The 16,918-nt window shown below is 33.7% G+C and overlaps 1 protein-coding gene and 2 long non-coding RNA genes across 3 annotated transcripts; 1 reads left to right on the top strand and 2 right to left on the bottom strand.

Moving 5' to 3' along the window:
* The first annotated feature begins 244 nt into the window (after positions 1–244).
* Positions 245–1,216, top strand: LOC145637883 (uncharacterized). The gene is made up of 2 exons (XR_014114530.1): positions 245–502; positions 926–1,216. It is a non-coding gene; the product is annotated as an uncharacterized LOC145637883 (long non-coding RNA).
* A 1,865-nt stretch (positions 1,217–3,081) lies between these two features.
* Positions 3,082–3,572, bottom strand: LOC145637882 (uncharacterized). Its single transcript, XR_014114529.1, has 3 exons — positions 3,559–3,572; positions 3,402–3,480; positions 3,082–3,316 (listed from the first exon to the last, which is right to left on the bottom strand). It is a non-coding gene; the product is annotated as an uncharacterized LOC145637882 (long non-coding RNA).
* Positions 3,573–12,462: 8,890 nt separating this feature from the next.
* Positions 12,463–15,717, bottom strand: LOC145637881 (uncharacterized). Its single transcript, XM_081688889.1, has 2 exons — positions 15,475–15,717; positions 12,463–13,700 (listed from the first exon to the last, which is right to left on the bottom strand). The coding sequence occupies exon 2, from the start codon at positions 13,412–13,414 to the stop codon at positions 12,704–12,706; it is 711 nt and encodes a 236-aa protein (XP_081545015.1). The 5' UTR covers positions 13,415–13,700; positions 15,475–15,717; the 3' UTR covers positions 12,463–12,703.
* Between the last annotated feature and the right edge of the window lie 1,201 nt (positions 15,718–16,918).

Here is a 16,918-nt window from a genome sequence, read left to right as displayed (position 1 = left end):
TTTTCTCTTACAACCGTTTTGTAGGTAAAAGAATATAGAACGGTTAGCTTACATAGCCGTTTTTTTTTTTTTTTAATTTTTACTCATATAAATATTTTTTTATATTCAAAATTTCAATAGATAGAGAACGTGTTCCTTTACAACCGTTTCGTATCTAGTCCGATCACTCCAATCAATTGTAGTACGTTTTTATATTCTTTTAACATGTAAAAAAAAGTTAAAAAGAAAAAAAATAAATAAAAACTTATCCCTACTGTTCTTTCAACCGCCTCCTCTTCATTTCTTATTCCTTGTGGGTTTTTTCTTCGGCCCATTGTCCGCCGTCAACCTTGTTCATCACGAATAGATCTAATGAATTTTTTTTGTATATAATTTTCTACATCCTATCTTCTCTTGTATAATCTCCTACCCCAATCTAAAATAAAGAAGCATTATTTATCTCCTACTCCAATTTAAAAGAAAGAAGCATTTTTTCGGCTTTGTTTAATCTCAATCAATTCAGGTTTGTCATATTGTTATTTTTTCTACTAACTTTGATATTTAGTAATTGTAGATCAAAGCTATGATGTATTATTCTACTATGTACAAATTGTAATTTTTTTTTAGTTTAATGTATGATTTTTTTCACCCTTTTTTTAATGTTAGATCTAATTTTGAATTAATTTGGTTCAATATTTGATGGTTATAATTTTCGACGCGATTTAAGTATCTAACTTTTTTAAATTCTGCAATTGTAAAACTTGAGGCCGAATTGAACTTTAAATTTTGAGATATATGTGGTGGAAGAGATTATGGCTATATAATTATATGTAATATGATAGAGAAAATTTTATGGATTTCTATAGAATCATAGTTTCTTTTCATTGTGATTTAATTTAGTTGAATCATAATTTAACTTATACATATTTTTTTGTTTGTTTTGCAGATTTATATGTGTCAAAGATATAAAATGCAGACATAGATGATCAAATTTGTTTCACAAAGAAGGGCAATTATTTTCTTTCTTTCTCTTGTTCTGCCTCTTGTTCTGTAGAAGTAGTTCTTCATTTTCATGCTCAAGCTTTGTAATTTTTGGTTTAACTTTTTATTTATTTAAAGCTTTGTAATTATTCGTTTAATTTATTTTATTTGAAGTTTAAGTCCTATTTTACTGTATTTCCTACTTAATATAATTGTGTGTAAATCTTTAGAAAAGATATTTGTCGAGATTTTGTAACTGTTTCGTAATTTATTTATTTTTTTTATTAAAAATAAGGGGAATAGAGAACTGTTATCCTACAAAACAGTTCTCTTTGGTAAAGGTAAATAGAACGATTACGTAGAATAACCGATGTATATTCCGTCATTATCTATTGATTTAAGGAAGGAAAAAGAGAACGGTTGTCCTAGGGAACTGTTCTCTATTCTTGGGCATACAAATCGCCTCTTCAACCCGTTCTATAAACTTAACACATCGCTTAGCAGGAGATCGGTCCTCAAGTGTTCTATAAAGCCTCTTTTAACCGTTCTCTAATGCCTTTTTTTGTAGTAGTGATGTAGGAAGGTTAGTGCTTGGTTCCGTTGGTTCTGAAATTGTAATTCCTTTGCTTGATGGCTATATTGGAGCATCAAAGCAATCTCTGTCGAATGCTTGAGAAGCTAACCTGAACTCTTGGAACTGAGCTATTTCAGCAAGAACTGCATCATTTGCTGATGTAGTGTTTTGGCTAACATCAACACTAAGCTGAGGTTTAGAAACAACGGGTGCTTTGCCATGAGCCCTAGTTTCGGTCCTGAATTCCTGTTGCAGACTTGTGATCTGATCAGTAGATGATGAACCTGGAATCTGAGTATGTGTTTCTATATCCTCTACTTCAATGCTTTTGAGAGTCCAAAGTAGCACACTGTTTATAGCTAATTTGTGAGTAGGGGTCACTTGGATGTAGAAAGGTTTAGTGGAAAGTGTTTCTTGTATTGCTTTGAAAGCTTCCAAATTCCCCTATAATGTTAAAGTAGCATACAGATAGTAAGTCAAGGATAATTGATTAGCATACCATTCAAACTGTTTATATGAAACAGCAAATAAACTTTAAAATAAATAAATTAATAAAATAACAAAGGGTGAATTATGCAGTAAAGCTTTGTTATACCATTAATCAGCTTATCTTACTGTGACATGTATACTGAATCTAACTATTGTAGTGTAAATAAGATTATCTACATTTCAAATAAAGTTGAAAACAACTCGTGAGCACAACATTGGTATTTATTCTTACAGTGGTTTTGATATGGTAGATTTGAGTTGCTGGTACTCGGAAAAACTTTTTTGTATCATCGTTGAAGGTTGTAAATGACATTGTCCCACTTTCATCAGCATCATCAAACTTGAATGTGACTCTGTAAAAGTATACATTAGAGTAAGTCAGAATTGCTGGATACATTTACAATGCCAAGGATAATACATGGATAAGGTTTAGTAATCTACTTGTGAGCAGACACAGTGTCTCCTTTTTTGCAAGAAATGCAAGGAAAGTGAGTTCCAATAGGGAGATGTGTTCTCTTTGCACAGCCAAGGCAACCAGTGTATGCATTAACCTTTTGCAAGTCAGGTTCTGGTATAGTAACTCAGATCCAAGCTATTTCATCGGGAGTTGCATTTGCTGTCTGCATTAATTTAAACAAACGTGTATTAGACATCCTGTAACTACTATATTAGGGTATGTGGAAAATAAATAATATGTTAGTAAGAAATGTAAATTACACTCAAGTATATTATCGGTAATGATCTCTATCAAAACATGGAGTTAGAGTCAAAGACTTATACCCAATTGGATTTAAAAAGCACCAAAAATGCAATTTTAATAGCAATATGACGTCTAAAATCAGCAAAAATGCACTGAATTCAAGAACGAAAATGAATTCAAATTAAGTATATATCAATAAAGTAAAATGTACAAATCATTAAAAATTCAATCCCAAAAACATGCACTTTAATCATGTAGGTGAATTTATGAAAAAGCAACATGCCCTATTTCAATCATAGTAGTTTGATAATCACATTGTTTATTTAGTCAGCATATACTGAAGTTATCCTGGTTCAGGTTTTTTTTTTTCACTGAGGCTGAAATTGCATTGTTGGTGCTTAAAACACGTCCAATGAAAATTGCTAATTTGTGAGCACGACATATTTGTCAATCACTCTTAGTGTAAGTAATAAAGTGAGAACCTTTTTGCTTCTCAGTTCAGCTATTGTCACAATTTTTTTTCAGTGCTCGGGTATCTAACATTCAAAATCCTTTCTTGTCTGTCTAGCAGGACATGCCGATACAATGTGACCCTGAAACAGAAAGCAAGCTTGAGTTAGGTGAATATTTTGATAAGGTATGATTTAATATTGACAATAAACTCTATGCACTAATTACCATTCTCGAAGCATATCTGCTCTTGGTCCTTTAGGATTTATAATAATTCGAGTGGACATAGTTGTACTTAGAGTGAATCCTGTAAGCAAGTGTAAGAGTGATTAGATATTTGGTTTTTGATATTAATTATACCGTAAAGAATAACTAATAACTTTACCCCTTGTATGGCGGGTCTTGAGTGCAGTGAATCCCACAACATTGAATATTTCAGCCCAATTTTTCATAGCGTCACAAGGTTTACCAGTAAGATCATTCCATGCTGAAATTGTGATAGCATGGTCTTGGCTGATTCACCATACATTACATATTGTTAGCTTTTCAATCTTTGTGTGTGTGTGTGTGTGTGTGTGTGTGTAAAAGGTAAAATATGCTAGTATCTTTTGAAGTTGCAGTTAGTTGTACCTCGTGTCAGTGATAGAGATTTCACGAACTGGACTATCACGACCACGGATGTTAGGTATTAGTCGTGGCTCCTCTTCAACAAACAGAACCACACCAACTATGTCTGTTTTATAAAAAAGAATGACTTGAAATAGCATAAACTATAGTATAAACGTAAAAGCCGCAAACAGAAACATAAATTTTCCTTAACAGATGAATACAAATCATTACCAAATCTGCCATTTGGATCAGGTGATCTTGGAATAGTTGACAAAGGTTGATATTTAGGCTCAATTGGAAAAATTTCTGGATTTAAACGCTAGATAATAGTCTGATGCCCAACAATCATTTGGTATGCAAGTTCTTCAAGGTTGATTTTATACTGATCATCTACAACATTTATAGGAGCCTTAGATATTTCGTACTGGCCAGTTGGCTTTAGAATTTCTTCATATGCTTGAATTTGGTCTCCAAAAAGAGCACTCCGCATCTTGTTTTTCTGTTTAAGTTTGTAGTTTAATTAATAATCACATGATTCTTTATAAAGTGTTAAAATATGTCTTTGTAATACAATGAAAGACAAACTACAATGAGCATACTATTGAAACACAAGAGTGACTTAGTTTGTGATATAGGTCTGCTATCAAACTTTATATATCCATTACTTTTAACGTGAATCCTTTTTCTTCTGGTACTGATAACAGTAAACATAGTTATAAAATGATTTGTGCCTAACAGGTAATCAAACTAAACAGAAGGTAATGACAGGCTGCATATAATTTTGTAAAACAAAACTTTAACAAAGAATAGTTACCTTTTCATCCTCCAAAATGATTGTTTGAAATGTCACACTAGGTTTTTTTTGGTGAAGGTTGAGCTCTGCCTTTTTCAACCAGAGTCACTTTGACCTTGTAGTCTTTACTTTGATTGTTAAGTTCGTCTAAGTAAACAGGTTCCAGCTTCATTTTTGGAGGTGTATTCATTGTCTGTACATATTTGTTTAGAAATATGAAATAGTTAATAGACTGACAAGTTAAGACTTAGCTACATAATACATGTCGTAAAAAGTAATAAGCAATTGCATCCAATTATGATATAGAGTATAGTCTAGCAAAAGATCTAATAAGGAAAGTTATGTTAAAACAAAAATATTATAACTGTCAAGTTGCATGAAAGAATCAGGGAAAGGCAGACAAAGAAAAGTTCGTATTGTACTCAGATTTAGCTTAGGAATTTCTTTTTTAGCACACAATCTTTTTTAGGAAAGTTTTCATAAATAGCATGCAACTGTAATTATGGTACACATTCTAAATCAAATCGTATAAATAATGTATGCACAATAGTTGAGATAAAGTTTAATAAATGCAGAAATTGACAGATTACAAAAAGTGTAGGTAATAGTCGAAGAAAATGGGATAATGTTAAATACAAGGGCCTAGTTTAACAAACAAATAAAGCAAGAATACCAGTAAAAGTGTTTTTAAATAAAACTTTTTTCATAGGAAAATATAGCTAAGCATTTCAGTGATAGTAACAATTACAGTTGCAAAACCAACAAATGAATTCTCAGACAAAGGAGAAATATACCTTAAAAAGAATGGAATGCAGAGAATGAATTGATGCTCCATAAAGAAGATTCTGATTGGGTGTTTATAGCCAAAGTCTATGTGTAGAAGTTAACCTAAACCTTTTAACATTTTTACTGTTGCGAATAGTGAAATTACTTTAACTATCCTTGTATTCGTACATCTAGAAAGCACTTTGGGTAAGATTTGTGACTAAGTATTTTTTTTTTCTTGGGAATTAAGAAAAAAGGAAATAGTTTATGTGGTTAAAGCAATAATGAAATACTTTTTATAAAAAAAAAAGCAAATACTTTTTTTATGGTTAAAGCAGTAATCAAGTACAACAACTAAGATTATTAAATAATAAGTTTAATATAAACAGTAACTTTGACTTGTAATGTGTAGCTGTTCCTATGAAGCAACGTGTACTACTATTTAAAAATCAGCAAAGATGATTTCATTGTAAAATATGAATGTTAATGGTGATTGTGTGGGCTAGACTCTACGAAGCCTATTTATCATAAGAAACACTGTCCAAAACCTCAAGTTAAAAAATCCACACGAAATTTTATTGTTGTTAGGTATATATGTTAGATTAATTATACTATATGTATCCTAGGCTTAATATTATGCAATAGACTATGATGTAGTAGACGGGCAAAGATAATTGCACTAACTTTAAATAGAAATCATATATAAACCTTGAACAACTATAATTGAATGTGTATCCATCTCTTTGTAATCTGACTATAAGGAGTAGAAATATGGTTCCCTGCATTGGATGAAGAGTGGTTTCTTTGGCCCAGCAATGAGGTGTCCTGCGTTAGGTGAGATAGCATCAGAGATTATGATGATTAGATTCTGAACCTCTTCAAATCAAAGTGAAGCTTTAACATGCTCACATGAAGTTACTTACATATAGAATTAACATCAAGTGATTTGAGCAAGATCTTTGGAAAGCAGATGGTGGTTACATGTTTAAGGTCACACCAGTGAGGTACTAACATCCAAATTTGAAGGGCTATAACCTAAAATAGAACTTTACGCAAGGCAAGGGATTCCTCTATATCTTCTTTCATGATAGGAAGCCAAGCTGTGTCTTCACAAAATTTGGTTAGTAGAGTTTAATGAGCTGTCTATCTCTGTGTAAAACATGAGAAGCTAATGTCTGAAGTGGCATCATGCTAATGTCTAATCCATGTAATATTCTATACTCCCATGACAGGATTATATACTCACAAGCTAATGTCTCAAGTGGCATCATACTTGACTAATCCATGGAAGAGCAAGATCATGCAGACAGAACATACAATGGTCTTAATTCTGATTTTCATATTTAGCTCCCGTAGCTAAGCGGATTTGGGCCACTGTGAAACCGCTTCTAATTCAGGCACTGCAATAGCTAACTGTTCTGAGGTAGGTAACACCAAAGGAATTGAATTAGCTATCTGTGGACTGTTTCTGCGTCTATTGGTGCACTGGGAGGAATAACAGCAGCAAGAATTCTTGAATCTTCATTTGTAGGAAGCAGACAAGCTAAATACTTCTCCCTTATAAATAACAAGGTCTACTTTTCTTTGCTGCAGCACTATAGTTTTTATTAGCTATCTCTAAACTGTATAGGCTTGCTATTTTTTTTAAAAAAAGTTTTTTTCCAGGCTTCAGAACACGGGTCACTAAAGATGCATTCCATACCCATATTTTTATGAGAACAAGTTACCATGACCCAAGAAATGTAGCCAACACCTTTGATCTAGATAATTTCAATACCAGTTATTAAAACACCTAAAAAATGAACATAACCAACAGAAACAATGTGCATGGTCATTACTAAAATTTTCCTCACAATATCTGCTAAAGCTGGTTTACTATATGCCCTTTTCTTTCAGAATTCAACACACTTATGTCTGTTGAGCCATTCACTAAGTTAATACATTTTAAATATATGAGCGATCTAAACACCAAACCAAGAAATCATTTTGTGTACACCTTTTTGTGTAGCCCTTTCACAGGAGACCTCTATTAAATTAGCTATGTCTCTAAATAAAAAAATCCATCCGGATTATTAGCACAAATAACACGGATCAAAGCATTGTTCCTGGCAGCATCTAATAAACCATATCTTGGTTTAGGAAACTTAAGGCAATTAGTTATATGTCTTGCCCAAAAGGGGCTGAATAGGATTTTATACCTTGTGCGGTGTTAGAGGCATAACTAAGAACGAGAAAAATCGTACAAAAGACCAAGGAAATTTTGAAAAAAAAAAAACTTAACTAAACAAATGATTACCTAATTTCCTAGACAGAGTAATCTTATAAACACAAACTTTTCTTGCTTAATGTAAATAATAGAGGAATTCAAATTAGTAAAACTTATATCTCTAAAGAGCCTTAGCAGCACCACATCCAACCTTAGGAACATTGCATATGACAAAACACAGTATCAAAAACACTAAATAACTTTAGAGCATGACCTCAAGTACGCAACACTTGTCATTAAACTAATTTCAACTTAGCGTATCCAACCAATCAAGTCAAGAACAAAAATATAAAAAATTTTATAACTCGAAATACAAAAATCTGAATTTTACCAATCACACAAAAAGATTTAAGGCAATACCTTTTAAAAACCTAAGTCAACCAAATCAATGATAGAACCGGAATTTCTTTCCGTATCCCTAAAAGAACCCAAAAGGAAAGGATGCCAAAAAACACAAGAAACTTGTCAGATAACAAAGAAGTGTAAAAAAAAAAATATTAAATCAATTTAAATTATATAGGAAAGAAGCAACTATGACAATCATCTAGCAATAATAAATATGACACTATTATTCTTCAGCAATTGATTTGTTCTTACAACACTAAGAAATGTCAAAAGGTCAGATCATTATTATATTAGTTTTAAGAAGCAAATTTGTAGCAAAAATTGAATGTTTAGAATCTTGTCTGGCATAAATGGTCAATAAGTCCTTCATCTTGAATTTCCTGCCCATACACATCCTTGACATGAAAGACTGGTAAATCACAAGTATATCCAGAAGGGCATCATAAACCCTGAAAATTCATTTCTAAGTAAATAAGCTGGGTATTTACTCATAATCCATGAACCATCCATCTTTGCTTGAAGCAGAAGCTGTAGTCATTATGAAACTAAAATCGATAAGGGTTTGGATTGTTTTGAAATGAATCTTATGCCTCGCACAGTCGCACTGGTAACTAGAATATGACCGAAACTACAAACGTTCAGATACATCAAACTGGTAGTCCTGTATAATATAATATAAAAACATGTTCCAAAACACAGAAGGTGATGTTCCTTGACCTACAAACATATTCTTGATCAACAACCAAAATAGCAGAACGACATATTATTATGCACCCTTTTGGGACAATGGGGCTTATTCCGCATTTCCAATTTAGGATATGCTGAGCTAATTCTGGAAAGATATGTTATAATCCATTTAAAGATAAACCAAGACTGAAAATATAAGGATATATACCTGTATTATTGTGGCACCCTCAGAAAGTCATAAGTATCAGTGTCAGTGATTTCCTGCAATGAAACCAAAAGCCAAAAAATAACGTTCTTTATACAAAAGATTCCCAGGAAGACAACATAACGCCAACCAATCTATAATTTTATTTAAAAAAAATGAATAGGAAAATGATGCTAACGTTGGCAAGGAATTTAACCTCCAATAGAAGTCCATCATGTGCCACTATTGCATTTCCATCTCCAGTAATGTGTGTGCAGAAGTTGCATAGAAATATGCTCATCCCTATTCCTAAATAAAGGAAAAGGAGAAGTGAATTGATTGTTTGGAAAAAAATGCAATGGACATGGTGTTATGCAAAACGAGGAATGTTTTTGTAAATTGATAAGATAAAGCTACCTCAGTAACCAATATTTTTCATTTGGAACGGAATTTAGGCAACGTCCCATTTTCCATATTAAAAGCAAGTACACCTTCGTAAGAACCTAAGCATAATATCCAAAATCAGAAAGATTTGCCACAAAAAAGAGGAAAAAAAGGCTATTAAATGTTGTGGCCACAAGATAAATATAACAAAAAGGAGATGATGATCGTTTAATTTGTTCAATCACAAATTGCAAAGTGATAGCACATATTAAACTTGACAACAGGTTAGAAGGAGATTTCAATAAATTTCAGGTTTTTATTCATTTAGCTGCAAGCTCATAGTCTCAACAAGAGCACTCTTATCTATTCAAGCTTATCATCCAGAAGGATAATTCTCCTGGAAAGTATGTTATATTTTTGCTGAAGTCAATTCCATTGAGCCATACTTAATATTGAAACTAAAATCAGCATAAACAAAATTATTTTGACAGTATCTTGCCTGCATCATCCATTATAAGGTCCAATGCAAAGTATTCCGCAGAAATTGAGTATTATGCCCCATAGCTTGTTCATAAAGAGTGCGCAGCAAATCGTGGCTGATATGATCAGCGGCACATGCACATCTATATGGTGGCCCTTCTATAGTAAGATGACAAACAATATAGAAAGTATTAGAGATTAAGGTCGTTAATTCAGAGTAGAACTTTAAACTTTACCTACATTGTTCACTTGTAAAGCAGATACCTCACCTGAAGGCTGTGCAGCCTGCATAAAATAGGATGCACCTGTTAATAATATCAAATCTTGTATTAATTTTAGAAGAATGTATAAAGCAAGATCATAACCTACCTGTACAGATTTTCTTGAACGAATCTCTATGCATTTGCCTGACGTTCTAGGAAGATAACTAATTATGTGCACTACTGTGTATCATTTTCAATAATACCTGCTAGCCGTAAAAGCTCATAAGACACTACATTTTTAACAGCATTTGCAGAACTCTGGTATGTAGCTTTTGTTGTAAAAACACACACATCTTTTGCTTTCTTAGCTCGTGATAATGCAACGTAAAGTTGTCCATGTGAATAGCATGGTCATGGAAGATGAATGGATACTTGGCTAAGAGTTTGCCCTTGAGACTTGTTGATTGTCATTGTAAAGCTCAACTTGATAGGGAATTGTTTCCTTTCAAACTGAAATGGATAGTTGACAGAGTTAGAAGGCCTTAGGTTGACTCTGTGTATGAATACCTCTTCTCCTTTATAATGGCCAACTGCTATAATACACTGAATGACATTTGGAAAAAATTTCTTGCAAATCAGCCTTGTGCCATTGCATAAACCTGAAGAAGGAAGCAAATTTCTTAACAGTATAACAGGACAATTTTCCTTCAAGATAAGCTCGTGAGGACTCATTTCACCGGGGCATAGTTTGTTGATAAATTCTGTAGGATATATACTACATGTATCATTCAGTATGGCATCAAAAATCTTGTATGTAACAGCCTGTCCAAGGAACTTATCAATCATAAATGTGTTAATAGAATCCACGTCTTCATTCATGGGTGTCAAAATTGCTTTTTTGGTGAAAGCCTGACTATCAAATTGGCCTTCTACAATTTCTGGAAATGTTGCTTCTGTAAGAGTAGACCGAAAAAACACAGCATATGGATTTTGTTGTGATACATGCATAAGGATGTTTATCACGTCTTCGATCTCTTACTTCTGGAAAAAAACCCAACCTCTTTTTTGCTTCATGTTGTCCATCATAGAAGTATAGCTGCAGGTATTTAGGACTATCATCAGTCGGAAATAAACTTGGAACATAGTGATATATTTGTCCATGCAATTTGAACACATAAATTCCTTTGTAGCTGTGTGCATCAAAAAGACCCCCAGGAGAACTGTATGCAAACAGATTGTTGTATAATCTAGCATATGTTCGAAAGTGGACAACAATTTCGTCCTTAGAAGTGAATAAGTACACAAGTTCCGGAGGGTACTCATTTGAAGCTATTTCAATATCTCCATTCCCACAGTAGAAGTGCAGGGGCTCATACATAAATTTTTTTGCACCGCATTTAGGACAGTGACAAGGCGGCGAAAGTCTAAAAGGCGCTGTCGGTAGCTCATGATCTGTAGCTGCACCAAGAAGATCTGGAAACCCCAAAGAAGGCGCATAAACATATAAGCTAATTGCCGCCTATGATAACTGATTTCTAAAACGTATATCGTTTCTATAACCACTTACTTTCTGCATGACGCTGTGTAGTAGCTTTTTTACAAGAGCTAGACATTCTTGACTCTGATTCATTGCGTAGAACACATGTTTGTTAGATTGCCATTCTTATCAGTGGTAATAAGCTTAAATTCTGAGTCTTGTACCTATTCACACGTGACCGAGCCAACCCTTGAGGGCAACAGACCTTTCTAGTGACTCGTGGATGCCTTGAACCAACACCGTGACACTGACTACTAACCAACAAGGCATTGATTTAGTATGGTTTCACATGTGATTCTAAGGATGCAAATCAATTCCAAGCAGCAAGAAACTCCGGCGAAAAGAATTATAAAAATGTACAATTAAAGAGGACATACATCTAATCAATGCCCAGAAGCTAGTAAAAGTAACAATACATATAGGAACAGTCTTAAAAGTTGTTACATTGTACCCATTTTCATGTGTTGTAGCTAGTTCCTGTATACACTTGCATTTTTTTGTTGTCCGAATTTGACAAAATTGAACATCTTGATACTGGTTATCTGGTGTTGATGGGCTGCATTGAAGATACTTTCAGTTTCATTCTAAACAAGACAGTGGTTTTATTAACTAATATAAGGTTACCAAATATATGTACCTAGCAAATGCTGATTGGGACGACCTTTGTGTGGCCTGATTCAACCTACTACAACTCTTGCGGGATAGCTGAAGTAGAACATAACGACAATCTATCATATAGAAGATAAAAGTAGCCCTAGGTTATAAAAGACAGGATGCAAAATGCATTAAGCTATGTATGATTCAAATTCAGATAGTACCCATTGTAACAACTCAAGGAAAAACCCGCTCTAATTGGATTGCCTGTTATGGTTGGATTGCAATCAAATCTTCCAAAGCCTTTCTTAACTTAGATATATAGAAACTGTAAAAATAAAAACAAAAAACCATAGGAAAATAATGAACACGGTACACTATTTCAAGGCAAAAGAAAATACTAAATATAAAGATACTTAACTAATACAATACAAAAAGTATGCATAATATGGAACTATGTAAATAAAACTCATGCTATTTAACATACTCAAAATAGAAGTATCATTACATCAAAAGGAATACATAAACAGGGTATACACCATCTAGGACTTGTCTTTGAGACATCAACAACCAATAGGCAAAAGCTGGATGCTAAGCTTACTACTACATAAAACAACCCTAATAACCAAGTACAAGTCATTAAACCCCTGGACCAAAAATAAAGATAGTGTAATAACACATAGCTAATCGACCTTAGCGCGCTTAAAAACAGTTTCTAAATCTGATAAACTAGTGACAAGGCGTGCAGAAGTTTCTGCTTCTGCAACCTTCATAGGGCATTCTTGCACAACAACTCTACGCTTAAATGGGCGATTTGGTGGAAGAGCGGGAACCGGAATTTGTGATTCTTCAGCAGTTGGTGTAACACAACAGTCAATGTCAGTCCTTGAGGCATTAACAGAATCAGATTGTTTAGAACTCCTTTCTAAACATTCAATATGGCTTTTCAGATTCAGAAACTTTTCTCTTATCAAGGAACATTCTGCACCCATGTTTGCTGCACTACCATAGTTAGCATCAACTATTTCCAGATTAAACTGAGAAACGATGAAAAAAGATGCTTTCTTTGCAACTTTTTGCTCAGCTACAACTGCTTCAGCACATGGGTCATTGAAAATGCATTCCATGCCAATGTTATTATGAGGACAGGTTACCATTAACCAAGAAATATAACCGTGTCCTTCTACCCTAGTAGTTTCTATGGCAGTTGCAGTAACACCAGTTTTTCTCACCAAAACGCCCAAAAATTGTGCAAAATCCCTTGTAACATGGACATCATGGAATGATACATCCTCTCTTGAACTGCATTCTGCTCGTATGCGATTCAAGTCTTCTCTATCCTGAACTAACTCAGCACATCCATTCTTATATAGCTTTACACACAAACGGTACATCTTAAGTCGTTCATGCGTGAAATCAGATACTCGGACATTAAACCGACAAATCAATCTCTTCACAGCCTTGTGAGCCGCTTTCTCGCGAGATTCTTCGACCGAAGTGGCATCTCCACCATAGAAAAGGAACTTTGCAAGGGAATTTGGTCGGTTAATCAGCAAAAAAACATTATTCTTAGAAGTATCTATGAATCCATAAACTGGATGTGGAAACTGCAGCCAAGTAACAACCTTTTCCAAGAGGCTGAAAAGGAACACAGACTTTGTTTGATCGTCTAGCCATAACCTGTAATGGAAAAACCGATATTCAAGGCAAAAAATATTCAGACCAGGGAAGGTGCTTCTCTTCCAAACAACACCTCTACATCTAATCTACAGGAACTTCCACAACAATTAGAAGATTAAGCTTCAGCTGAGGCTGAACAAATACTTTCAATATAAAGAAGGAAAAAAATAGGATAATTTATTGGCTTCATGCTTACACAGAATATCAATGCACATAGGAAACAAGAAACTTGCAAGGAATAGGACATCGTAAGCTGTAAGCAGCAGCACACCAACATCTTTAAAGCATGATAAGCAGAACATGACACACACAGTGCATAAACAAGGTCAAAGGAATTACCTCAACAAGCGTTGTACATTCAACACAACAAACTGGACTCGAGCAGAAACAGAACGCAAAATACTATCAGCAACCCTGTAATACAGAAGGTGGCTGAATGTAAGACATGTAAAATAAACTAACATTGTATAATTTTGTTTCCAACTCTCAAAAAGCCCAAATGGCCCAGAAGACAAAACCTTCCAATGGCATCAGATTTTTCTAACCTATAATGTACAGTTCTAATCACCGCAACCGAATCCACAAAGGCACAAGAACACACAACAATGCAACCAAAAGTATCTACACGGATGTTCGATTTGTCATGAAATCAAAATAATGGTGTGAATTAATTGTGCAATGTTCAACTTGTCATGAAATCCAAATAGCCAAATTGCGATATGAAGCAGTGATTAATTCAATGTTCGATTTGTTAATGTTGTCCAAAATACATACATGGAGGCAGGATGTACACTGAGTAATTTAATGTCATTGGAACCAAAGTAGCACAGCTAAAATGAATACCTTTGTTAGCCCAACTCAAATAATTACTGTCATTGGGCATGAAGGTCTTGGTATGTCTAAAAACCTAGCACCATCTCTCTCTATATATAGACAACTACATCCACAAAGGTAACCCTAAAAGAATTACTGTGACAAAGGAATAAGTACAACAAAGTAGCCTCCAAGTCTTTTCTTACTACTTAAGGACACTGGAGTAATGCCCAAGGCTTTGACTTGCCTTTTTTTTCTTCAAAGTTAAGGCATTGTACAAAGCCTTGGGGACTACTCCAATGTACAAAGTAAACTATAGTTAAGTAAACAAACTAATCTCCCTCAATAAAGGAAAATAAAAAAAATTGCAAATTAATCTTTACCTAAATTAATAACCCTTCAAAAAAAGAAAAAGAAATACAAATTAATCACATTTTCGTTTTTTTTTTTTAAAAAATACTCTTTTTTCAGATAAACAGTCAGCCACGAAAAGGATTGAGACCACAAATACAAAGAGGGGTATGGTTAGTTGGTTACTGTTGTGGGTCTGACGAAGGGTAGGGTGATGCAAAAAGGGGAAAAAGATAAACAAATTAGTTTGTAATTCATCAGTAAGACACACAAATCTAATCTATTCCAATCTAAAGAACATCCAAAACTAATTGTACTCCTAACCTATTAATCAAAAAGAGAACAGTGAACCAGACCTGCAATAGTGCAATGCAATACAATACAACAAACCAAGCAAACTAATTCTACTCCCAAGCAACTAAAATCACCAAATAATCCCAAATAGAAAATCCCAAACTGGTCTAATTAATTAAGCTGCTCTTTTCCTTAAACCATTTTTTTTTTAAAAAAAAAAAAAAAAACCAACACCTAGTTATATAATCCAAAATACGAAATCCCAAGCTACAAATGGAAATCACAAATACAAAGAAAGAATTGAAACCATACCAACCATTTTCAGACATAGAGTCAGCCAAAGGAAATTTCCTTCCAAACACCTCATCAGCCGCTAAAAGACAAGACCCAAACCAAACCTCATCAGCCAATGAAGGTCTAACTGTTCATTATAGGAGGTCATTTGAAGTGCGGTTGAGCTTTGAGGATTTGTTGGTGCTGATTTGGGCATTTACTCCAAAGAGTAGAACATTTGTACAGAGCTCTACACATGGCACACCAAATTCAATTCAATGGAAAGGAAAACCATTAATGTTGGGGGTTCTGCTTTACACGTGGCACACAAAATTTCAATCAAACCCCAAGAAGGGCAAATTTGGGAATTCATTAATTTTGGGGGTGGTAATGTAATATCCCCAGAAGTCACTGTTACTAAGAACAGTAGATGCATTTCCCACTTTTATAATAGTTAAGGATTTATTAAGAAAGAATTAAAAAAAACCCTTAGTATAATAAAGTTGTTGCCGCCAAAAAAACAAGAACTATCACTCCTTATTCCTTTATTGATAATACGTTCGGCGGTTCAGTACATACTCTTCTCTTTACTTCTCTTCATAAAAAAAATATCAAATTTACCCTAATAACATTGCTATTTCGTGCGTTGAATCTCTATTATTGTGCAGTTTACGTGCTCCATTGATCATCAATTTAAGGTTTGTTTTCTAATTCATAAGATGAAGTTTGCTTTTGATATATTAGGTTTTTACTTATGCTTTTGATTAGTGAAATTGTGGTGCTAGAATTCCGTTTTGTCGAGATTGGGTTCAATAATGTGTGCTTGATTAAGGCTTATTTGGATCCTATTCTGAAATTTCAATCGAGCTACTTTAGTTTTTCTTGGTAACGAATGGCAGAATCATGTGTGGTTAGTGTTTTGCGCAATTGGACTAACCTGTTTTCGTGAAATTTGGTTAATGATTATGCAAATTGTGGAATTGTGTTCCTTCTCGTGAAATAAAAATTATTTTTCTGCAATTTTCCCAATTTTATTTGGGAATTTGGGAATATATTTTGATTTTTGTCAACAATAATCAAACCCTTAACAATCTAAATATCGGCCCTGCTGCTAATTCTTTTGTAAATACGAATTTGTTGGATGAAATTTTGTAATTGGTCTGCGAATTAGGGTGGGTATTTTATTGCTAAATCTGTTGTGTGTGACTGATAAGTTTTGCTGACAATCTTTGTATGCAAAGCTATAAATCATACAATTTGTAATTTGTGTTCATGGTCCTTTGATTTAGTTTTCTATGTAATTGTATATGAATCTGACTTGAATTTACTCATAATTAATGGTCCTACACCATAGATATGAGTGTGAGGTTGAAAATGAAATGTCCACCTTTGATTGTAGTGCTTCACATATTCAAATTATATCATCAGCAAAAAAAACGGGGCATCAGTTTAAATATGTGTTTCTCATATAATAATTTATCATATCA

The sequence above is a fragment of the Chenopodium album genome, chromosome 7 (genome assembly GCF_948465745.1).
Source record: "Chenopodium album chromosome 7, dcCheAlbu1.1, whole genome shotgun sequence".
NCBI classification, from domain to species: Eukaryota; Viridiplantae; Streptophyta; class Magnoliopsida; order Caryophyllales; family Amaranthaceae; genus Chenopodium; species Chenopodium album.
Note: the sequence above shows the minus strand (reverse complement) of the source record. Positions and strands in the feature narration are given on the sequence as shown.